Here is a 25,946-nt window from a genome sequence, read left to right as displayed (position 1 = left end):
ATAGTAACTACATAATATAGAAATATCACCTTTCCCCCTTATGATGAGAAATACAAAGCTAGAGTACTCAAAGATGACATTTTTACTTTAAAAAAATGACAAATTTCAAGAAAATGTTAATTTATACAAAGATGAGGAATTTGCGGATATTTCTTCCTTTCACGGGGAAAAAAATTAAAACAGAATTAAAAAGCAATGGCTGTTCCTGCAGTTTTATTTTCAGGAAATACTACGAACTAGATATCGCATCTTTAGTCAGAGGGTAGCTGTGTTCAATCTTGCTTAGACAAGAAGCTTTTACAATTTTTTTAGGAGAATAATTCATCTTTTAAATAGCAATACTCCTTTTCATTGTTTACACTGATGTTATGGAAAAATACCATTGCTCCGCTATTGCTAGGAGAAGAATTTGTACCATGATTTGACTTAACAGTTCACTCAATTTTCATAAAGCTTAAATGAACTAGGAGTCAGAATTTTTTTTTCCACTGAAACCTCTTACATCATCAGAACTAGAAAACAGAACTAGCCGGACAATTGGAATTGATCTGCCAGAAAATAAGAGTTACAGAAATTTGCGTTTAGGTTCAACTATTAAGAATTTTCTGTTTAACATCTTACAAGGCAGTACTTACAGCAATATAAATGTCTAATGCTCCCATCAGGGTGGTTATAATTAGATTTCCCATTTACATTTTTGTATTCAAGGGATTATTAGTTGGACTTTTTTTTTTTTTTAAAGGCTATTCATGGTTGATAGAAAAGATCTGTCACCAATAAATTAGCTAAAAATTGTGAAATTAAATGGGTACAGTAAGATCTCCCCCAGAGAAGTTCAAAGACTCTAAGAGCTTTGGCTGGGATCATTAAGACCCAGTACTAGAGACCTCACCGCTCGTGAGCAGTGGCACAGAGATCAGAGTCTTTCAGACTCCATACTGTGGACGGAGAATGGCACACAGACTGTCTTCCCCAGAAATACCTACTGAAATTAGAAAAATTAAATATTTTCCCATAGTACATGAGGTAACAGAACTCCCTCATTCTGACTTAAAACAACAGAAAAAAAAAAAAACCAACAAAAAGCCGCCTGAGTGTCAAAACAGACAAAACAAAATGACACCCCTCCCTGGGCCCCATACTCTCTATTTGCAAGTGAAATGTGTATTTACCATCTGCAGTTTTGAGGGACGAAGTGAGCAATTTCAAATTCTTGGGCTTACTCTAAGTGCCTGACATATTTACTCCAGGAGCAGGTTGGCTGTGCCTGACAGGGAGGCCAGGGCTGTGGCTCTGACCAGATCTTAGAGGGGACAAACCAACAAAACGTCATTATTGAAGAAAAGCCCAGCTTCCTCAGAAGACAAAGACATATAAAATATTCCATTTTATATCAGAAACATTAATTTTTATATCCACATGACCTTAAAGGACGTACACAGAACAGATAAATTTGTAGAGTTTATAAAAAGTTATCTCTAATCTTAAGAAGCCCCAAGCAAAGGAATAAAAAAGTAGTCAGACAGAGATGATAAGAGTATTCTTCAATTTTTCTTCATTGCACAAGGAAATCCCCCCTGAAGTAAGAATAAGAAAATTCATTAAGTTGGAAAATATTTCTAACTTTAACTGTATTTTACCTATAATCAATTTGAATATCAATGTAGGTTTCATACAACTAAAAAGCATAAAGATTTTAAGAAGCAGGCTCAGCTCTTAATGTGTTCCTTAATCACCCTTACTAATACTTGTCAGATTGGGTTATGGATAACTGACAAAATGGTTTGAACCTTACCTTATATAGAACTTTTCAAAGCAATGAACATTTTCTAATTTGTGATCTTGTTTAACTTAAAAGACTACACTAAACCGTCTTTCTTCATTTTTTAACAAAGCATGCATATTTATCCTAGCTTCAAACCACACTCTCTTTTACCTTTTCAATAGCAGTGTTCTGATATATGATTATGAGGACAAGGCTACTTTTCCAGTAAATCACATTTTTTACTCCACAAGGCTGAATTTCCAAAAATCACAGTTTATTTATAAAGATATGTCAGTTTATAACCTATTTTATTATAAAAGGAAACTAATTTTAGCATACAATTATCTACATATAACAGAGTATTTAGAAAAATTCAAATTCATCAGTATGAAAATATACTTCACTGAAATATACTTACTTATAAAAACATACTGCCTTTGCCATGTGAAAATTTGGTGTTTAATTCTCTAGATTTCTTTATTAGAGCTTTTTTCTGAGCATCATCAAACCGATTAACCTTGAGGTCCTTATCACGGTCAAATGGTATTCTCTCTTGGGGCTGATTTTTATCTTCAGCAGTCTTATTCTTTAACTTTTTATGATGTATGTCCATAAGAGATTCTGATCTTTTTGAGTCCTGGTGAGAGCAGGTGAGCAGAAATACAAATCTTAGTTTCTACAGATCATTAACAAAATATGACCATGAAACAAAATAATTAGGTAATAGCTGTGCATATTAAGGTGAGTTATTTACAAACTCCAATAGATTTTTCCAAATTGAAGACAGAACCTATGAAGAAAATATGTATTGGAGGCAAATTCAGTTCAACCAGGATGACGAGGTCTACTAACTAGATGCCAGGAAATGAAACAATAGCAAGACAGAGAGGAAACAAACATTTAAATCACCAGCATGAAAAACATCATATGACATGTCAGAATCAGAGCATGAACCAATACATGAACGTGGAAAGAAGGGCAATTACATTCTCCTTGGGAGCCTGGTGAGAGCTTCATGGATGGGCTGGTACTGGAAGCCTGAACTGGATTCTCACAGGTGGATGGGATGGGAAGGAAAGGGGACTGTGAAGCTGAAGCATAATCAGGGCAAAACCGAAAAACAAGGGCACAGAAGGGGCAAAATTCAAAGCCTGTGCAGTGTCTGCTGCTTACATTCCATAAGCTAAGGGACTTTTTGTTCCTTTCAGTTTTCTTTTCTTTCTCTTTTTCCCTTACCTCTCTCCTTTTCTTCATTCTTAGCTGGGGTACAAGTGTTCAACTTATCAGATGTATCTAATAGAATAAGGCCTGAGCAAAGGCAACTGGTTTGATAAATTAGGGATTCATTACAGACCTTTCAGTACTGCTGAAGGGAAAAATCAGAATGGCACTGGACTGCAGTGAGGGGATGGAGGAGCAGATGCAGGTGGTTCAGACTAGCACTCTCCAAACTGGGTCTATGTATCTATCCCCCAGTGTCACAGACTGTGGAGTCCATGAAGGCACGGGTAGGTTTTCTAAAAGTTGATTTTGCCTAGCAATGCATCTCACGATGCTGCCTGCTCTTTCATGACAGCCCTTTTCCCGCTTAACAAAGGAGAGGCACACTACTCCCCCACTCGGAATCTTAATACAGAATATCGTCTAGGGGAATAAATGCCTCCAAGGTGTCAAACAGAGGGATAATTTGAAATACTGAAATGAGTGAAACTTCCTTTAATCAAGGAATGCTAAACCAGGAGGGCTGTGTGTACTTCTGTCTCTTAAACATATTTCTCTTAAGAGTGTAGTGCCCCTTTAGGAATCAGTATTTTGGCTCTTACTGGAATGTTCTGAATTCTGATATACTGAAGAGTGAGGCAAGGGAAGAAAGGACAACTTTTGCTTAACAACCAGGTCTCTTCCACTCCCTGATCACTGTTAAAGAATATCTAGAAAGCAAAGAAGTCAAAGAGTTCAGTGAAAGCAAAATAATAAGGAACTGGTAAGATAAATGTTGAAGGTAGCAGCAACTTATTTTACTCAGAAGACAACTCATGGTCCCTACTTACCTACTTTAGAATTCATTCATAGGAATGATCATTAACACATTTATTTGAATGGAAAAATCAAGTTAGACTTTCTGCCATAAAGTAAGTCTGACTTGGCTGATGCAAGAACTGATTTTGTCAGCTAGGTTATGTGGCAGATATTCTCCATAAAGTGAATTCAATGTGGAGTTCCAAGTTTTTAAAAAAACGTACAAAAGATACGATATCAGTAAATAAGTATTTAAGCTAGCACTCTTTCTATTCCTTCAATCCCTACTCAATGTATTAGCTTAAGCAAAGTATCTCTTTTATAAATCTTTTATAAATCTTGGTAAAATCTTTTAGAAACAAATTGATTTCCAAGTCAAGCACTTTACAGTTCTTTATTTTCAACAAAATTGAAGGAGTTCAAAAAAAAAATCAAATACTGATTGCTAAGGAAAAAAGGTGTCAATACATATAGTGTGAATTGTTAGGAGCTGGTCTTGGCAACCTTGGGAAAGTAATTTAAGCCTCATTTTCCCAGCTGGAAAATGATGGCAATAATAGGAGTAATTTAAAAATATTTGGATAAAGAGAGGAGTTAAATGATCTAATGAATTCAAATATTTACACAGTGTTAGGTATGTAAGAATCACTTAATAAATGCTAAGTGTCAGATTTATTGAACTTTTACTATATTGTAGCCTCATAATCTCTGTAAGTTAAATGTAATTATTTCCCTTATATAGGTTTGGAAGGAAAGATTGAGAAGATAGACTAATGTGACCAATGTGGGGGGAAAAAAAACTTCAGAGAGGTCCTAATGAATTGACAGCTGAGAGATCATTAGCAATAATTTGTGTTAATAGATCACTATGAGGTTTAAGAAAATAACTCAGAAGTTGTTCAAAGAACTGAATGACAGTGCTATAACAAAACGTGCTCCATTCCCATTCACTTGTTTATGAAAACAAGGTTTCTTAACTCTTAGAACTATAAAAACAAAGAACACAATCGATGCTGAAATCTATCAATCTCATTCTAGGAATAAGTAACATTTATCCAAAGATCAGGACCTAATTGGGAAAAAAAAAATCTCTCATTAAGAGATTAAATTTACATTTTACTTTTTACATTTAATAATTATTTATCAAAATGTGTAGTATATTTACATTGCTTTGATCAACTGAAATTGCAACTCAATCCAGAAGGAAAAAAAGGTGCTAACATATAATGACCTAGACCAGAAAATTTAAATTTATATGTATATTTTCACTGCAGTGAAATATAATTTATCAATATAATCATTAAAGACTTTCAAGCATACAAGTGAATCCCATTAGGATCAAGTTCTGCAGAAAAGAAATGAATAGATGAATTCAAGAAGAAAAGGATGAAATAAAATTTCCAACAGTTAAAGAAGAGCTTGCTCAAGTATATATTTTTAATGTATAATAGTAGATATAGAATTTCTATGGCATTTAGGTTCAATTTGCAACATTTAATAGAGTGAGGCAATATGCTATAAATTTCATCTTTGGCAATTTCATCTTAAGATGAAGGTTTTTCATCTTATGATGTCAAATTAAAACTGTGTAAGCAGAAACATAGTTTTTCAAATTTCTCTTCAGGCCACTAAGCAAAAATATTCGAAGACCACTGGTCTCCGACCCTGACTGGATGAAGAGAAATCCAGACATCTGAGCCCCATCATAGATTTTGTGAATCCAAATTGCCAACTGTGGGTTTCAGAAACCTGAGGTTTCAAAACCCTCCCAGGTCCTCTTGCAGGTGATCCATCAAATGTGGAATCTACTGTGATCACCCTTCTAGAGTTGGGTAATAAAAGAGAAAACAAAGAAGATAAAGTGGAATAGGGTAAATTTTAACTTAGGACAGAAAACTAAAATGCAATATAAATATAGTTGCATATGAATATATAAAGGTAAAAAAGCCATACTGAGAGAGGAAAAAAACTTGATTTTTTAGCAGCATTTTTCCCTCGCTTTCTCACTGAGAGGATAATAACTCATTAATGAGATAGTAATAATAAAGGTTGACAGTCTAACTGGAGTTGAAAGGGAAGGCCTAAAGACAGAGGAATAAGCTGGAGAAAACAGAGGACACAGTCTGAAAGAGATGAATGGAGATGGGAGAAGAGTGGAGTTTACAGGCCCTACATAACCTAAAGCCATGAGTGAGGAAAACGATTTATATTAATAGGCAAAACTATACAAAATACAAAATGAAAAAGAAAAGCAAACAAAAATGGAGGGAAAAGGTGACAGTGTTCAATTTTTTGATCCCCTGTATTAATAAATTAAAAATAATAAAGAGAGGAATACTTTAAACCATTGGAATATTTATAATCCACTCAAACAATTCAAGTGCTCAAATTTATGATAAAAATCATTAAATGAAAGTTAATCATGTACAGATCAATTGGCTAAATGGTAAGCTAGCTGATATACCAAATTTACTTACTTAACAAAAATGGGTCCATTTTTAAAACAATTTATACAATTTAGAGCAATTCATTTTGAATGGAGTGGGATTTAGCAACTTTCAAAAATTCATGCTAAGTTTCTGGCTAACTGGATTTTATTTTGTCTTCATGGCAGTATTTTAAAGAATGTCTGAGTTATCAAAAGCCAAAGATCATAGAGTGTTTGGGTCCTTAACATTATGTTAGTATTTTGAAACCTAATCTCATAATAAGTAACCAAATGCTAGCTTAAGATTAGAGGCCAAAGTTTGTGATGCATTTTAAAGTAAATTGTAGACATCACTATACATCCCTATAAATATTTCAGCATGCATTTCATTAACTAGAATTCAGTATTTCTTTACATTTTTTTTTCTTTTCAGGTAAATTTACATATAATGAAAGGCACAAATCTTAACTATACATTAACCAGGTTTTGTAATCCAAACTCCTATCAAGATCTGGAACATTTCCATTATCCCAGAAAGTTCCTTATAACCCTTTCTGATCAGTCACTGCATACCCCATTCCAACAACCATTGTTCTGATTTTTTCCACCTTATATTCATTTTGCCTCTTCTGTCTAGAGCTTCACATAAATGAAATCATGTAATATGTACTTGCACTTCTTGCACTTTGCATGACCTTGCAAGTCATCCATTTTGTTGCATTTATTAGTAATTTGTTCCTTTTTTATTGCTGAGTAATATTCCAGTATACCACAGTTTGATTTTTCATTCTCCTATTGAAACCGGCACCTGGGCTGTTTTCAGTATTTAGCTGTTATGACTAAAGCTTCTATGAACACTTTTGTGTAAGTCCTTTTGGGGCTATTTTGAATAAAACTGCTATAGGCAGTTATGTTCAAGTTTTTGTGCGGGCGAAAGTTTTCCTTTCTCTTAGGTAAATACCTAGGAGTGGAACTGCAGCGTCATATGGTAGGTGATGTATGCTTAATTTGATAAGAAATGCCAGTTTGGAAAAAAGTCTAGCTTATTAATTCTCAGCAGTTCTTCTTTTGTAACAGCCGTAAATCCATCTTTAAGTACTCCTTTATGCCACACCCCACACTTTTTGACACGGTGCACTTTGTCATCATTCAGCTTAGCTATTTTCTAACTTTCACTATCATTTCTCCTTTGATATGAAGTTTAAATTTTGATTTTTTTTTAACTTCCAGTTGGGCTTTTAAGTTATACTAATTCTGAATTTTAACTTAAATTCCAGAGGTCAGAGAACATGGTCTGAATTACAGTGATTCCTGAATTTTGTTGAGGCTTGACTTTTGAGCTGGTCAGTTTTCATATGTGGGTTGAGTTTTAAGTCTGTTTCAAAATGTTTCATCTATGCATCACTGCTCCTGGTACTAATATGTCCAGTAAATCAAGTTAACTCCATACTTATTGTTTATGGAACTTTCAATTAACTAATACATTGTAAACAGAAGGTCCTTTTCCTGAACACCTGAACACCTTCAGGGGCAAATGGGCTCAGGGAGTTTTATTTATTCTTGAGTGGGAAATACTCAAGTTTTACAAACGGTAAGAGAGAATATAAGAAAATAGTGATATGCCAAAATAAATATTGACCTATTTAGCATATAAATTTAGATTGAACCATATTTCAAAAACATTTTATCCCATATTTAAATCTTTACATTAAATATTCCAAGACTCAAATTTAAAAATTTATGAACTGAGGATTTCTATGAGTTAGTCAGGGATCCTGCTGCTTGCTCTCTGATCATGTACTATATAGCTCTAGTAATTAAATTTCTGATAGATGACAAATAAAATACAAACTGAAAACATTACATAAAATGCATTAAAAAAATCCTATGCAAAAGGATTATACCACAGATATACACACATGCAAAAGCAACAGAGTTGAGTATTTTTTAGGACAGATGTATCAAAAAAGACTAAGGTAAAGAGGCAGGCATATGAAAGAAAGAAGAAAAAAGAGAAAAAAATGAGAAGAGGAATTAAAAGAAAAATTACCAAGTTATACATTGTATTCTTTTACTTACATTGTATGAGGATACCTGCTCAGCCAATCTCTTATCCCCTCCCTGACAATATATATTCTTCCATCTTTCTTACGGAATGATTTCTTTGGTTCTTGTGCTTCCTGAGGAATGAACATAGATAATACATCAATGAACAATATAATTAAGAGTAAGTAAGAAAGAAATACATATCATTTTTATTTTGATTGAGTAACAAGAGATTAAACTAGGCCAGGCTCCTTGAATTCCTTCCCATTAAAAATATTAATATACTTGATTAAGGGATAAGTAATATTCTACTAAATGATTTTCTGAAAGCAAGAAAAAATAACAAAAACAAAAACCTATCTAATCAACTAACTGAAAGACATCATCTATTTACTTTGACAAACACTGAAGAAAAGCAGAAAAAAAAATAAGGCTTAAAAAAATTCTATGCTATTTTCAAAAACAGTAAAATACAAGGCACAGCAATACCACTCTTGAGGGGGAAAAACAAATTTTAGTTAGAGACAAGAGAAATAAAAAGTATGCAGACTGGAAAAAAAATAATATTTGTTCATAGATGACATGATGACTGTATCAAAAACCCCAAAGAAACTACAAAAATGTTCCTGGAACTGATAAGCTATGAGTATAGCAAGGGTGCAGGATTCAAGGTCAACATATGAAATTGGTTTCCTGTGTGCCCACTTGAATAATTGGAATTTGAAGTTTAAAACCCAATACCATTTACAATTGTATGCACACAAAAATGAAGGATTAGGTATAAATTAAGAAATTTTTATTAAAAAAAACATTGCAACAATCTTTTAGAGAATGTAGTCCCAATCAGAAATTGGGAGGGCCCACATAAAACCAGCTAAAAACCACTGTTCTCAAAGCATATTTTTATACTGCTATTTGCTTAGAAAACCAGAGACCCTCATATAATTTTTATCCTAATAATGGACTAAAACAACATTTAATAAATTTAATAAATTTCCTTAAAAATATAGGAATAGCTCACTTCTTATTTTTCCATAGACATGTCCCCAGAAAACAGATGCTTTTTCTTGAAAATATAAAGGGGAAAATGGTATTATGGTAAAATGGAAATAAATACCAGAATATTTAATATTAAGATGCAGTAGATCTAGTCAAGACTGGGAGGTGAGGAAATAACAGATCCCATTCAATTAATTTATGTAGAGCAATTCCATTTCTTTCTAAAGAGCAATCTTATTTCTTGCTGGGTAATCACATATAAAAAAGAAAGATGAAGTGAATGAAGAACTTATCAAGAAGGATATTTGGCTAAGATCTGTTATAAAAATTAGTCATGAACTTTACACGGGATCAAAGACATCAGAAATCAAATAGCTCTGTGATACCATATGGATTATGACACATATAATTCTGTGATACTAAGGGCTATGATACAGTATCATTTAAAATGTAAAGGCTGTTAATAATTCCTTTACTAGTCTACTGTAAATACTGAACAAAACTTTTTTAGCACTGAAAAGAAGAATGACCAGGTCTAAAGAATCAGTCATAAAGCTTGAAAACCACCTAAGTTCAAACTACTGCCTAGTCTGTGCTTGTTACATTTTTCTGTGATATTTTCCTCTAAAGAACACTCTTAGGCTAGACAGCTATTCACATATAATCAGGGATAGGAAAGAAAAAGGCACAAATAAATGTAGGCCAAATAAAAAGTCCATGTAAGCAAGGGAATTATTACTATTATTTTTATGGAGACAATTTTATAGGCTAAATTATAAAATCTTATAAAAATTTATTATTTTTATAAAACACCAGTTAAGGAAGAGTAGACAAAAGGCATTCCAACTGTAGCCTTTCAAGGTGTGAGGCTCACTTCTACACCACATCTTTTCTGAATCTTCTGCTCCAATGTGCACTGGTTCACCTCTAGTACAAATCTCAGATTTCTTTCAATCTTCAGAACAAAAGAGAACTTATGAATTGCCACATACGTAGGGTGGGTAGGGTACTACAATGTGGAGACTTCAACATACTATGTACATTTTAAGAATAATGCCATCGATTTACAAGTTCTCCACTCACAACCAAGCACAATGCTTGGCAGAGTAGGTATTTAATTTAGGGGTACAGAATGAAAATAGAAATCCTGATAATCCTAGGTACTTGTGGACAGGATAAACAGGGTTAGGGCAATGAATTAAGGTACGGACTGTTTAGATCAGTACCAATGAAGCTGCTATCATAGGGTGAAAATCAGTCAAGCATTTAAGACTTGACTGGAACATCTTAAGGAGATGTCCCATCTTAAGAGGAAAATATCACAGAAAAATATAACAAGTGCAAACTAGGCAGTGCAGTTTGAACTTAAGTGATTTTAAGTCATATGATTTTTTTTAGTTTTTATTTTTATTAATACCACATCAATTTGCAGTTTTACAGGAACCAAGATTTAAGGTCCTTAGGTGCTACTGGATTTTTATGTTGCACGCACATAGTTTCATTAGTAATTTTTTCATCTATAGGTTTAAGAAAATCCTGCATGGCACAATTATCCGTCCAATCATCTAAACACAGCAGCAGCAAAACAAAAGAGCTAGATGCAGAGGCTTCCAGTGCAGCAGGGAGTCCGTTTGAGGGAAAGCCCAAAAAGACAATCAGTTCGCTGACTTCCTGGGAGGGCAAAGGATGAATACGGAGGATTTATTTCCTACTATGATGTGAAATTAGCTGAAAAACTCAAAAGAAAAGGGACTAAGGTGATAAAGACCTCTGGATAGTGTAAACTTAAGGAGCAGTGCCGGGGCACTAGTTCAATTTCTAGATTACAGTGAAACATTTCATAATAAACTGAAAGACTCAAGAGGAGAAAATATAAAAATAATAAAAGAGGATATTCCCCTTGCTTACTGACATCTGGTTGATTTGTAGGTTCCTGAGTTTGATGTATTATCAGTAACAAGAAACTCTGTACACCTGAGATACAGCAATTAGAGACAGTCTATGTATCATTTAACTTGCTGGGTTAATCTGCAGCTTTGGTTCTATCAAGATATTTTAAAAGACACACTTTCATGGAGATAGTATGATACTGTATAAAAACAAGGGAATTTGGAGTTAGAAAAAGTCTAGAATGGAATTTTTGTTCATCACTTACCAGCTCTGTGATCCCAGAAAAGTTGACCTCATAGAGATTAGTTTCTCCATCTATAAAATGGGCCCAATAAACCTATATCTCAGGGTTTTCTAGAGATTTAAATGAGACAATTTATTGGCAAATAGTAAGCAATTAATGTCACTTCTTTCTTCATAATTTCCCTTTGGGGAAAAATCTGGATTTTCCCTTTGGAATCATAATTTAAAAAATAATATTCTTTATTTTTTTCAAAACAGAGCCACCATGGAGAGAAGTAAATGAACAAACAAGCAAAACCTCTCACCTTAGCCTTCCTTTCTCTGTCAGCTGGAGTATCTGTCCAAATTGATCGATCTCCAGACTTGTCATCGGCTCTTCTCTTAAAAGCTCTTGGCCCAAGACCAAAGTCTTTCATTTCAGGAGGAAGCTCAGTCATCCAAGACTCCCTTGTAATTGCTTTGGATGAATCCTTTAAGGGAAATAAAAAGTTGAAAGAAAAAAAAAGCATGGAAATTATGTATGTAATATTGTGCAAGCGACTTTCTCAGTTGAGGTTTTGAAGTTATCTAACAGAAAATTATGGAAAGGACTGATGTTCTTATATCCTTGCTAATGAACCTTACCTTTTAAATTTTTTTGCCAAATTGATGAAAAAAAAAAAAATCTCATTTTTGTTTTAAGTTGAATTTTCCATTCTAATAAGGTTGAACATCTTTTCAAATGTTTATTAGCCATCTGTATTTCCTTTTCAGTAGAGCCTGTTCTTGTGCCCTCCACATTTTTCTAGTGGACTGATTTTTTTCCTTACCACCTTGCAGGGGCTCTTTGTTTTAAAGGTTATCAGCCCTCTTACATATACATTACTAATACTTTCATCCAGTGATTCTTTTGACCTCAGGTAATCTTTAGCCATACAGAAATTTTTAAGTGAGGAATTTTGCTGGTCATTTCCTTTAGAGTTTCAGGGTTTTCTAGATCTTAAATTTCTTATAATATATGTATATTTAAACTTTTTATTTTGAAAATTTGGATTTTTAATCCATCTAGTCTCATTTCCGAGAGTAAAGTGTATTTAAAACTTACATCATCTCCCTTAGTCAGTTTCTCTTTCATTCTCTGGGCCCTTTTTTCAAACTCTGCCGTTACATTATAGTTAACCGGTCCGGTCACAGGCATTGGTCCAACTATGTCCTCATCATCTTCACTGCTGTCTGTTTCCTTTTAAAACAAGACATTACCTTTAAGCAGAGTTATAGGTTACAGAAAAGGAACCTAAATTACTTAAAATTTAGTAAACTGCTTATCCACAATCAAGCAAAAAAGCAAACATTGTATTGCTGGCTAACCAGTGAACAATGAGAACCTTTTCCTGGCTTCCTCAGGTATGCCAACAAAGGCACAATCAATTTTAAAAACTACTTGAATAGATACGTGGCATATGGACTGTCAACACCTATTCACCATGTGTTCATGGAGACAATACATTATTTTGGTTCTCTTCTTGATATACACACAAGTGGTCTCACAATTCTTCTCAACAGAGCATTCCAAGTAACTACTACCAATTAGTCAGAGTTGACAAAGTTGGAAACTATTTTTCATTCCTGTTACAAATAAAGCTCTTTGGAATAAGATGCACACAAGTAAGGCATTCTTGGGAGCTGTACTAGCCCTAACTACTCGATATAGTCCACCGAAAAAGAAATGGTGTGCAAGAGTTAGTGAAATGGTGACCTGAATGTGTTAATTTGTTTCCAAAAGTAGCTCACTCACCCCAAAGATATAATAGTATTGTAATAATTGAATTCAATTTGTTCTTATTAAGCTATTCATGCATGATTCTGTTAGGTGCTATATATACACTAACATTTAAAGGCAGTCCTTGTCCTCAAGGAAAAGATATAGATGAGTAACAATGACATGTTTGTCTTCCAGCTCTGACAGGTGGCTGCTGCTTATCTTTCAAGTTACCAGGATCAGAAGTTCATTTGCATTGCTTTCATTTTCCCCACTAATCACTCTATAGTAACTTTCTATCTGTGCTTTAGCCTCTGAATTCTTATAGCAATTGCTATTAATCCAAATAATTTGACTATTATAAATTGTCTTGTGGCCTCTTATAAACGATACACACATGTACAAATGTTTATAACTATGGACTCTGGCAAACAATGCATCATTTGAGCCTCATAACAAAACTGTGAAATGGGCAGTATTATTCCTATTTTCCTTTTGAAGTAACCTAGCTTAGAGAAGTTTATTTAGAAAGGTTAAAAAAGTTGTCCGAGGTTATAAAACTAGCACCTGAGATTCAGATATTCTAAGATCAAAAAATAGTATTCTTGCTACTTATAATACAGCAGCCCCTATATTACTTTATTTTAATTGTTAAGGATTGAACTAAAGTAATTTATAGTTTATTGCTACAATAATACAGTAAGCTCTTTGATGTCAAAGACATTACCTTAAACATATTTATAGCCTCTTATGACAAGAATACTTGTAAAATAAACTGAGCAGATAAAAAAGATAAAATGAACTTTCAAAACAGGAAGAAACATGGTATCAACATGGTACTAGGTTTAAGATGATGGGGTGAGCTAACGGCATTTTTACTTTCATCTAACACGAGATGTTTTTATGAGTGCAGACCTTCAGCATGCCTTGGTAGGCTGTCTGAGGTTTTTAGAAATAAAGATCACTTAGGATACTGGGAGACAAAACTATGAAATGGAGAAGCAAACAGGAAAGTAGGCCCAACACACTAAACTGAATACAAGCCAGATCATAAACCCACACCCAATCTAGGTATTAAATTATTGTAGTCCTAGACAAGTTATTACTTTTTATTTTATTTTTAAACAAGAGCTATTTTATACTAAAATACAATGGAAATTGTAACCAAAATTATTTATTTGGAACATGTATCCCAAAATACAATGGAATTATAATTTGAGCTGCTGAATTAGACCTAATTTCAATCCCCCAATTTGTCCCTGTATTAGCTGTGGCACTGAGGTTTGTTATTTATCCTTTGAGTCCGTTTCTCTTTCAGATGAGGATTATAACTGTGCCAACTGGTAGCTCCTCTATTCCTAAGAGAACCTTATATTTTGTTCATTCTATTTGGAGCCATGATGGCCTCAAGAAACTAGGCCCTTCTCTCACTCCTGGGAAATAATGTTGATAATTCTAAGCCAATCACTTTGGTCTCACTCCTCCTGTCCAAATAAAGTTTAGGTGTGGGTATATGATACAATTTTGTCAGAGATGTGAGGGGTGTCTACGGGAAACGTGCAGAAAGATTTTCCTAGCTCTAAAAAAAAGGCCCAGGATAGGGATAAATCCCCTTTCTGTGTCTGGACATTGCATCTGCATGTGAATCCTAGGATTCTGGCTACCTCTTTGGCATAATGATGGGAGTCAGCTTAAAAGGACAAATGAACCTGCTACAGATACAGCAGAAAGGTGGAAAGAACCCGAGCCCTGGATATCATCAGGCTGCTGAATTAACCGACTCAGGAATAACTTTCCTCCAGGCCTCTTTGTATGTATGAAAGTATTTTCCTTATTTTGAGACTACAGAATATATTCTACCCAGGGAATTATATAAACGATCCACTAGGCTAACTAAGTAGATTAAGACAAAGTTCCATTTTGAGCTGGATCTTCTGTTATTTCATCACCATTTGGATTAAATTAGTTTAAGCAAGTAATGTGCTTTGCGATGTCTGGCTTACGGTAAATGTTCAATACATGTTAACCATTAGTACTATTGTGAATGCCTCAATTTGGGGGTATTTGTTGTGAATGAGAGACTAAGAGAAGCCCCACTTTGAGAAAACATGAAAACAGAATGGAAGTGTTTTTTGAAAAGGGATTAAGGGAAATTATGAAGCCAATAGCTCAGAACCAGGAATACCTTAAACAGGTATACCATGGTGTAATCCCTGCCCCAGCTTTACCTCCACTTTTTGCTAAGAGAAGCTAGAGAATAAAGAACATATAATTCCCTGAGAATTATATAAATAATCCATTTGCTAATTAAGTAGGTTAAGACAAAGTTCCAACTATGAATGAAGTTGAATGGTGCTACATCTTTAAAATATTTTTCTCAACTTTTTATTTTAGAAAATTTAAAACCTACAGAAATGTGCCAAAATTGGTACAAAGAATACCCATTTACCCTTACCGAAACCCATCGATTGTTAGTATTTTACCACATTTATCTTTCTCCTTTCTTATCTGTGTGTGTACACACATGCGCACACACATACCTTTTTTCTCCTGAACCATTTGAAGGAGGTTGCAGATAGCATGACAAGGCCCTAGACTACAGCAAGCTTCCTTGCCACTCTCCTAGGACAGTAGGTTCATTGTTCTAGTACTGTCTTACAAAGTGGTACTTTGAGGCTGTGAGTTCTAGCCAAAGGGTTCATTAGCTCTCCCCTGCATGATGGGCCTGAGTTATGGTTCCTGTCCCTCATCCCAATCCTCAGGACTTACAGCTGGGTTCTCTAAAAGCACTGTGGTCCCCTGCTGGGTAAACTTATATTTACTGCTCTGGCTTTGAATTCTCAGTGTCATTAGCATCTGAGGTTTTCCTTCTTTTGAGCTCAGCTGTGCACTAATTTTGTTGCTATTTTCTTTCCCCTGCATCCTCTGTGTGTGGGGGACAGCAGGGAGAGCCTGGCCTGATCATGTCTTCCTTATGGCTGGGAGGCCTTCCTTTAGTCATGTGTTCTTGTATTTAGCAAACTTGTCAGAAAGGATCTCTAATACTGAGCCTAAATTCTTCACGTTACTCTTTCACTGCATCAGTGGAGGCAGTAATCAGAACAATGATAATAATGTAAGCTGTTATAAATTGAACACTTACTATTCTGATCTAATCCTTCCAACAACCCTCGAGGTAAGTATAACAATCTGCCTGTTACTGTTGATGAAACTTAGCTGTCAGGGTGAGGCGATGTGTGCTAGAACTCAAAGCTTGGTGTGGCTCTTGCCTACCTCTCTGTCTTTCTTTAACCCTAACTTCCTTCCTCTCCATACTCTCCTCTGCCTTCAAGTAAGCTATTTGCACTCTCTTTAACAATCTTCCCCATCCTCTTTGCTGCACTACCTCCAACTCATCAATCTTCAGCATAGTCCTAAGTCTTTCTAATTTCTTCAGATTAGTTTAGATTTTTCTGTCATGGTTTATCTCCCTTTAGTACTACTCATCACAGAATTATTTGCTTAATGTCTGTATTCTCCACTACATTGTAAGTGTGATGAGGGTAGGAACTATGTCTGACTTACTCATTCATTCAACAAATATTTTTGACTGTCCATTATGTACAAGGCACTGAGACTAACAAAACCTCTGTCTTTAAGGACTCACATTATACTGGGCAGAGGTCCACAACAAACAAAAAGAAGTAGTAAAATAAATACCAGGTTAGGTGGTGATAAATATTATGAAGAAAATTTAAAAAGGCAAGGAGATAGGAGTAGAGGGAAGAGGGGTTAGAAATTTCAAATGAGATCACAGACAATTTCATTGAAACAGTGACATTCCTGCAAAAGAATGACAAAGGTCTGAGAGGCAAATCACACAGGTATCTGTGAGAAGAGCCATCTTGGACAGAACAGCAGCAGGTACAAATGCCCGGTGGCAGGAGGCTGCCTGTTCTATTTAAGGAGGAACAGCAAGTTGGCCAGTGAGGAAAGATCAGAGTGAGAGAGAAAATCGACTGAGTAGGCACTCCTGGGCCACTGTAAGGACTTTGGCTTTCACTCAGAGAGAGGAGGAGCAAGGTGGTGTTCCTGAGTAGGGTGACATGATCTGACTTAGTTTTATCAGGATTGCACTAACTGCTATGTTGAGAACAGGTAGTAGAGGGACAAGAGCCAGAGACATAAGACTGATAAACAGGTGAAATGTGAGGGTGACATGCTTCAGGGTGATAGCAGAAGTGGTGGATTCTCCAGAATCTTTTGAAGGTAGGGACAACAGAATTTGTTGACAGATTCACTTCCACAAACTATGTACCTGACACTAGTAGGTGTTTGATTAAAAATTTGTTGGAACAATAAAGGAATCTGAAGTTCATGATCTTGACCACTGCACTGTATCTCTCTTCATTAACAATCTGAGTGTAGCTACTGAATTCTTGGTGGAGATGATCAGGAGTCTCAAATATGATATGAATTCATATACAGAAGGCATTGCCCATACAACAGAGTGAACAGGTTGATTCCAAGTCATAAGAACTGGGTGTGAGCCTTGGTTTTGATCAATACAAGTTGTGTGATCTTGGGTAAGTTACCCAATCTCTCTGGTCTTTAGCATCTGTCAGATGTGCATAATGTCTATTTTATGAGGCTGTGGAGAAGATAAAAGTAATATCCATACATGGGAAAATGCATTACAAATTATAAAGCATTCTACAAATCTCAACTATTGTTAAGCATTGGGCTTCTAATTAGAAAAATAGCCCTCATACTTTACTCCAAAATTATTTGATGTTACCTTTTTATAAAATCACTCACTATCAGTATATGTGTTATATACAGTACCAGAACTGGGTAGGTAGTTAATTTCAGGATAAAGACTATTATTAAAAAACTCTTCAGCTTTCTCTCCTCCAGGTCAAATCACAAACATTCCTTGAATTTTCATCATGTTCTATTTTCTAATTTTAACTTTAAAGCCTCCCTTCAAAGATGAGAAGAATAGGTAACATCTTTCAATATGCTATTTTTGTTATTTTTTCGAACAGAATCTCAGGTTTGTGAAAACTTTTGATTTCATGTTATAATCTTAAATTAATCTGAATACAACCATGTCTTCCAATTACATTTGAGTTCAACAATTGCAGTTATTACTTACATAAGGTTTTGAGTTTTTTTTAATCTTATACTTTAAACTAAAATTTTCCAAACCTTGGAACTGAAATATGATGATACTTGTTGTCCTGGATCATCTCTGCCTTTGTCGCTTTTCTGTGTAGATTTAATAAAACCAGGTGGTAATGCAGGACCTATTATAGGCCTGAAAAATAAAAATTCACCTTTATCATTCTCCCTGACTTCAAAAGCAGTTTTCAAAATAAAAGTTCACAAATATAAAAATCAGGTAATAACAAATGCTGAGAATCGGAATTTAACACATTTTACTATTACCTATTTTTTACTAGTATTACCTAGTTTTTCTCCCCCAGGTATTTTTTTTAAAATATCTGATTTTTATATTTTAACTTTCTACTTGTTAGCTGATAATTAAAGACTAAACTAATAGTTCTCAATCTTTGTGGCACTGGGACATACCCCTACTTCCTATAAGAACTTTGTTAAATTAAAATGATTCTGTTTTTAAAAAGTTCTTATTATGGACTGATGCCTGCAAAGGTCTTTTTCTATTTTGTGCCTTGGTTTTCAGTTTGGTACTCATTATCTACTGAAAAATACCTTAGGAGCACTACAATTATAGTCAGAATTATTAAAATATAAATTGAGCTCTGATAAGGACATATGCAGTATGTGCAATACAATAGATGCCAGCAATCTGTGATACATGTGCCAAGGTGGTATGAAAATCTATACGCTGCCCTTACTAATAATCTAATAATGATGTGGAAGAGTAGAATAATACAGCTAGCTCATCTGAGACTGCAAAAGAAGGAAAAGGTGCTGTGCCAACCACATTTCAACCAGGGCTCCTTTTCGTTTCCTGAAAACAACCTTGACTGGTATAAATTACTCCATTTTCTAGATGGGGAAAAACAATTGCCCATGGCCAACACAAATAGTAAGTGGCAGAGCAGGGATTTGAACCTTGGTTTATACTTGACGCTAAAGTTCATTTTCCTTCAAGCTGCCATGTTGCCACATTCGGAGGAAATTGTCTTCAGCTCAAAAGGGAAAACAGCCTGAATTCCAGGTCTTAAAACAAGAAAACCTTACTTCATGTAGGGAAAAACAAAAATGGTATTGTCTACTCTTTTTCAGACTTTTAAAGTTTCTTCATCTTTTCTTTCATACCAGTTTTTTTTTCAAACCTGTCACTGTCCCGGAGCTACAAACCAGCTTTGATGCCAAAGCTGAATTTTCCATGTTTCACTGTATTCAATTACAACATCACACACAAGCTTCCTGACATGGGAAAAACAGTTCTGATACTGGTCATTTAATAATTTCTTGTCTTGGTTCATCAAACCACTTTGAGCCAGAAAAGCTCTGCTTATGTAAAATGGGGAAGTTTGGCATTGTTAAAGATCAAATTGGGTAACATTCATAAGCTATAAAGTGCTGTAGGGAAGTATAGCATGATTTTTTTGAGTGTAATTTTTAGCAAATCTATAGATAAAATTACAGCTCACTTCTCCAGCCTCAGGGAATTTGTGGGGATAGTTACTGCTACATCTTAAAATACAGTAACGGAATACAATCATGGCATACTATGGTTGTATAAAAGGTTTCTGAACCCAATATATGTTACCAACTATTTATTTCACACATTTTATTATTGTCCAAAATATAATCATCAAGGAAGAAACTGCTGAACAACTAAGCAAAGTACTTTCTTAAAAGACATGTTAAATCCCAGGAATCAGCAAACTTCCTGTAAAAGGCCAGATAGTAAATCTTAGGCTCTGAGGGCCACATATGGGTCTCTGTGGCATACACGTCTTTGCTTTTTTAAATGTAAAAATCATTCTCAGTTTGGGGGCCATACACGAACAGGCAACCCAAGGGCTAAAGATATACGGAAACTACAAGCTGTCAAATGTGGTTATAAACTTGGAATATAAAATGAACAACAGCATTTCCTACTTGTTCTTATACATTGGTGTGTAGTGCCTATGAATGATAAATCAGTATGAAATTTCACATTCAGCATTAAAACCTTTTACACTTCAGAGAAAAGAAAAATCATTATTATATGCTTTCTTTGTTCCAGGTACCATATTAAGATACACACATATGAAAATAAATATAAAATCTCAATCATCACAATTCTGTAAGGCAGGTAGTGTTATCCTATTTTACAGATGCCAAATTTGAGGTTCTGAGAAGTTAGTCAAATTGTCTAATTTGGCCCACAGGGATTTGTTTCTTCTATTAATAAACAATTAAGAAAGTACCTGAAGTAGAAGTCAGTAGATCAGGATTCTAGCCCAGTCTTACCCTGTACTATGGATACAACTTGAGGCAAGTCACTGGACTTGTTTCCTCACTGTTTAAAAGACAGCAGGAAAGGGCTGGCCTTCTACCTAGTCTACTACTGTTAGTATCACCAAAGAGAGATGAAAGTTTTTTTGTAAACTATGAGGTGTTAGAAATGTGTACATAACTTCTTATTCTATGAAACATTACCATTCACTATAATTGACTTATTTCAAATATTATATAGATATATAAATTGAAAACAATTTCCGACCACTCTTTAATAAATTAATAGATGTTGGTTGAAATATTTAGAGAGGACTGGCCTGAAATATTACATATTATCACCTTGGAGGAGACTCATCCTGCTTTTTAAACCCAGGAGGAAGGGCTGGTCCAAAAAACCCATCATCATCGTCGTCATCCTGATTTCTCCTCTGTTTTCTGAAAACATAATAATGTACTTAATCTGTGCATGTATGTCAAAAAATTTTTCACAAAGAGAAATTTTCATTTTTAAAGGAAGCATTAACTTCAACTAGTTGGATAAACATTGAAACAACTTCTTTATAGCACTTATATATCAATTTCCTGTATTTAATGAAGTACTGAAGAGTCTACTTACTAGATGTTTTTTGAGCAAAAAGTTCACAACTTTGACTTTTAATTTCATTTAAGGAAGGGTTTTAAGTTGCTAGTCTATCTCATGGCCTTCAAATTGCATCAAAAAACCCTTGCTATCCAATAATAAACAGAGACTCAACTTCTCAATTACATGGACTCATAGTAAGGCCAGATAAACATACACTGCATATATAATCTTTAAAATAAATTCTATGGTTTATTTAGAATATTTAGTCATTTCAATAATATCTTCCAGAACAATTTTTCAATAAGAAATTTACTGAAATTCTAGATATCTCCACAGTTGTACATTACATGTAAATTTCTTTGTAAAAGACATAGTTCATGATAAAATGCTATATGAAATGGTTTCTTCCTCTGCTGTATAAAGACAGATATGATATCCCCTGAGCAGCTATCTGTTCCAGCCAACTTATACTGGATTTGAAGCTTGTTTTATCATTTAATTAAAGTAAGTGACTGACCTTGCAGTTGGACCAGTATCATCTTCTTCAGATTCCTGATTTCCTTCTTCATACAAAGAGCTACTGTCCTCATCACTATCTGATGAATCCGAACTACTGCTTTTATAATTAGGGGGCAAAGCCGGTCCTGCAACTAAAGAAGATACACATATTGTGTATGTCAAAACCAACAAAACTGTTTCAATGAACCCGCTGAATGACATTCTTCAATTTCTGAAATTCACTAGACCAGCCGTCTATCATTTGTTACGGATTTTAATATCAATTTCTAATGTTTTGTGCACACTGGTTTAGCCTTTCCAATTACACTGTAAGCTTAAGAAAGGCAGAAATCAAGAATTGGATAGCATAACTATGATATTCACAAGAATGATAATACCTAAAATTATAAATTTAATAGCATATAATTTCCACAGTAACATGCAATTTTTGCATTGCTTGGTGCACTTGCCAAAACAATTAAATGACATTTTCCCCTACAGACAGCATATGGTATACATATTTATGTCACAGAGCCAACCAAACAACAAATTGGCCATTCCATACTTCAATATATCAAAAATCAAAATATCCATTCTGGTTTCTAACTTGAAAATAAATCACCATATTTGTCAGTTGGTTTTCTTTCCAAGATAATTTGTTAAGCAGAAACAAAGTCAGAATCACTCTTAAGTTCTACTGCGGTCTAGTAGAGATACACAAAAGAGCAAGAGGTTACACTGGGGTGGGATGCTGTAAAGTATGGTAAAGGTCCCTTCGGACCACTCAAAGCTCTTACGTTACAGCTCAGCAAAATTACAAATTATTATATGATATCACTGTATAATGTTGTCATGTCACAAAGACACAACTTCTGTGTTGATGCAGAGTAATGACGCTAAAAGTCTACTGCCAAAGTGGATCAAAGTGGCATAAAGAAATAAAGACCTCCATAAAGGTAAACTTATGGGTAATTATAAATAAAGTATATTGTCATAATTTCCAAGTCTGGATGTTTATCAGAATCGCTAAAATATCTATTTTTAAAAGATTCCTGGGTCTTTCCCCCAGAGATTCTGATTCAGTTGGCCTGAGTCAGGCCTGGAAATATGATTTTCCAAAGAGCTTCCCAGATATGCCATGTGTTCAATATTAATGATAACAAAAATTTACAATAATAAAAGAAAATTAACATGTTTTGAGTTCTTATGTGTTATGCACTGTTTTAAGAGATTAACATACATTAACCTATTTAACTGACAACCCTATTAGGGAGGTGTTGTATAATAAAGAACTTGGCTGGCCTTTGTCCCTGGTTCTTGAAAGATACCCTCTAAATCTCTGCAATTTCCCAGGCAGACCATGCCGTATCAGCCTGTCAGGGAGAAGTGAAAGCTGGAGATTACATTCAATCATGTGGGCATGGGTTAAATCAATCATGCCTGTGTCATGACCCCCCAATAAAAACTCTGAACGCTGAAGCTTGGATGAGCTTCCGCAAGCAGTAATACACGTCAGTGAGCTGGGAGAGTGATGCGTCTGGCCTCCATGGGGAGAGGGGCATGGGAACTTTGCATTTGGGGGCCCTCTCAGACCTTGCTCTATGCATATCTTCTTATGGCTTGTCCTGATTTGTATCCTTTTTGCAATAATAAAACTGTAATCTTAAGTATAGTACTTTTCTGAATTTTGGGAGAACTTATTAATTTTGAACTTCAAGGGGTGGTGGGAACTCCCAAATTTGTAGTCAGCTGTTCAGAAGTGAGTGTGGCCTTGGGAATCCCCGAACTTGCGGCTGTTGTCTGAAGTGAGGGTGGTTTTGTGAGGACTCTGCTTTCAACCTGTGGAGTCTGGCTCGACTCCAGGTCATTAGTCAGAATTGCACTGTGGTTGGTATCAGAAATTATTGCGAGAAGTGTCACTATTGTTTCTATTTTACAGATCAGGAAACTGAGGCACAGAAAGGTTAAGTAACTTGCCTGACTTCACCCAACTAAAGAGAGGAGCCAAGATATGAACCCAGGAGTCTGGTTTCAGAGACTACACCCTTAACCACTATCCTATCCAACATTTAGTATTCATCATCCATCCATCCAACAAACACTTACTAGGTAAATACTTCTAGAGAAACAAACAAAAAGAAATATCAATGCAGATGGTTAAATTCCTTTACGCAAATAGGAAAACAGAGAAAAGGTGGGTGCATATGCGGGAGGGTAATTTTACATAGATAATTGAGGGCAGGACTGAGGTAGAGGCTTCAACAATGAGAGGACAGTGGACATGTACCAAGCTGAAGGGAGAGCATCCAGACAGGGGAGCAGCTTTTGAAAAGTCCTACAGAGGGAATAAGCTAGATGTGCTTGAGGACAAAAAGGACAGTGTGGTTAAAGCAAAGTAAGCAAAATGACAGAAGAAAGTGGATGGTACAAAGGGGCCAGATCAAGTACTTTCAAGCCAGACAACCCAGATTAGAATTTCAGCTTGGCCACTTGCTGGGTATTTTTCTTCCTCTGTAAATGAGGTTAACAATAGATCCAAATTCAAAGGATTATTGTGAAGAATGCATTAGTTAATGCATGCAAAGCACTCAGCACAGGATAAAGCATAGAGTAAGGAGGTTTTAAGTTGGGAGAGACTTGACCCAAATTTGGGAACAGCCACCAAAAGGGGATCAGAAGGAGGGAAGATGAATTAGGGAAAAAAAGCTGACTAAAAAATGATTAAATATGCAACATACTTTGAAAAAAAAAAAAAAAAAGCAAAGAGGATTTGCTAATGGTTTGGATGTGGAGGTGAGGACAAAAAGAAGTGAGAAGCCTCAGGGGTAGGGCTCAACTGGCCAGCAAGGTGTGTGGTAATGCCTTTCCTAACATGAGGAAGACCAGAGGAGAGAGGATTGGGGGAAAAAGTCAAAAGCTTTGTCCTTCACATTTTAAATTTATGATACCCTTTAAAAATTTCAGTGATTCTGTCAGTAGCACTTTGGGGAGCAAATCCCACCTTAGTTTAAAATCAAGGAATATAGTGAATCAGAAACAACATGCATATACGAACCCAACTAGATAACCTGGTTCCATTCTCTTCTTCAACCTTAGTTGAAAGAACCTTACTTGCTAAAATAAAAGCATGACTTTTAGTGGCTATTAACAGAAATGAGATTTGTAAGGGAAACGTTTGGGTATTAACATGGCCTTGGGGCAGTCAACCAACAAAAATTAGATCCAGAAATGAGAGATTTACTCATTCAGCTTTATTTTTCTCTAACTATAGTGTCAGTTCCAGTCTATTAGTTAAACATTAAAGGAGGTAAGATATGCATGGAGGAGTCTGAGAAACATTTATTTGGCAAAGACAAAGTGCCTACTATGTGTTAAAACTAGGAGACCATACTGCAGTGGTGGAGACAAATAATTTATATATAGTGTATTAAATAGCTAATTTAATTAAATGGGTGGGGGGTGGGAACCTGCTTGGGATAGTATGGAATCACTACAACAGGGTGACATTTAAGTTGGATCTTGAAGGATGGATAGGAGCTTGTCAGATGTATCAAGAAATGAAAAAAGAGCGAGGCCTGAGCCTAGAATATTGATAACTGTACAGAAATTCGGTCTGATTTGAGTATTGTGCATGTCAGACGCAATGACAGAAGAAACGCTAGGGAGGCAGGTCCAGGGCTAAAGAACAAAGAGTTTTCTGCTGAGAGCCAAAGTCTCCTATATCTGAAAACAATACCGCACAGAGGTAAGGAGCACGGGCTCCACTGTCCTAATTCGGGCTCTAGTACTTACAAGCTATGTGATCCGGGCACCTATCTGAGCCTCGGTTTCCAGTTCGTGACATGGGAATGAAAAGTCTTCAACTCATGTAATTCCTGAGAGGATTAAACGATTGAACAGGTGTCAACCGCTTAACACAGCGTCCGGCTCATATTAAGAGCTAAATTAGAATATATCAACATCATAATGATTACCAGGCTCGCGTAACGCACCCACTTTTCTGAGAAACACCCCACCGCCACCTTCTTGCTACTACGGCTTCGGGGGGTGGGGGGAGGGAATTATCTCGCGCGGGGCCGCGCCCACTCCCCGCTCCTCCGCCCTCGCGTGCCTCAGGGGTTCCCCTCAGAGAGCTGGGCCGGACCACCAAGGGGGGGCCTGCGCTTACCCGGGCTCGGGTCCCGCTCCTCGTCCTCCGCCCTCCCGCGAGCGTTGAAGCCAGGTGGCAGCGCCGGCCCGATCAGATCCCTCGCCATCTGACACACAAAAATCTTCTATTCGCGCAGGACCGAATCTACCCGAAAGGCAGCCAGCG

General features: G+C 35.6%; 1 protein-coding gene across 1 annotated transcript; it reads right to left on the bottom strand.

Moving 5' to 3' along the window:
- Positions 1-676: 676 nt before the first annotated feature.
- On the bottom strand, positions 677-25,944 carry GPALPP1 (GPALPP motifs containing 1). Its single transcript, XM_037800382.1, is given in 11 exon segments — positions 677-1,576; positions 2,184-2,402; positions 8,292-8,327; positions 8,329-8,352; positions 8,354-8,392; positions 11,696-11,860; positions 12,475-12,609; positions 18,319-18,427; positions 20,890-20,985; positions 21,651-21,783; positions 25,800-25,944. Coding segments are annotated over 10 exon segments (1,044 nt in total). The 5' UTR covers positions 25,888-25,944; the 3' UTR covers positions 677-1,576.
- Between the last annotated feature and the right edge of the window lie 2 nt (positions 25,945-25,946).

The sequence above is a fragment of the Choloepus didactylus genome, chromosome 12 (assembly GCF_015220235.1).
Source record: "Choloepus didactylus isolate mChoDid1 chromosome 12, mChoDid1.pri, whole genome shotgun sequence".
In the NCBI taxonomy this organism is placed as follows: Eukaryota; Metazoa; Chordata; class Mammalia; order Pilosa; family Megalonychidae; genus Choloepus; species Choloepus didactylus.
The sequence above is the reverse complement of the archived record's forward strand: the minus strand, read 5'-3'. Positions and strand labels throughout refer to the sequence as shown.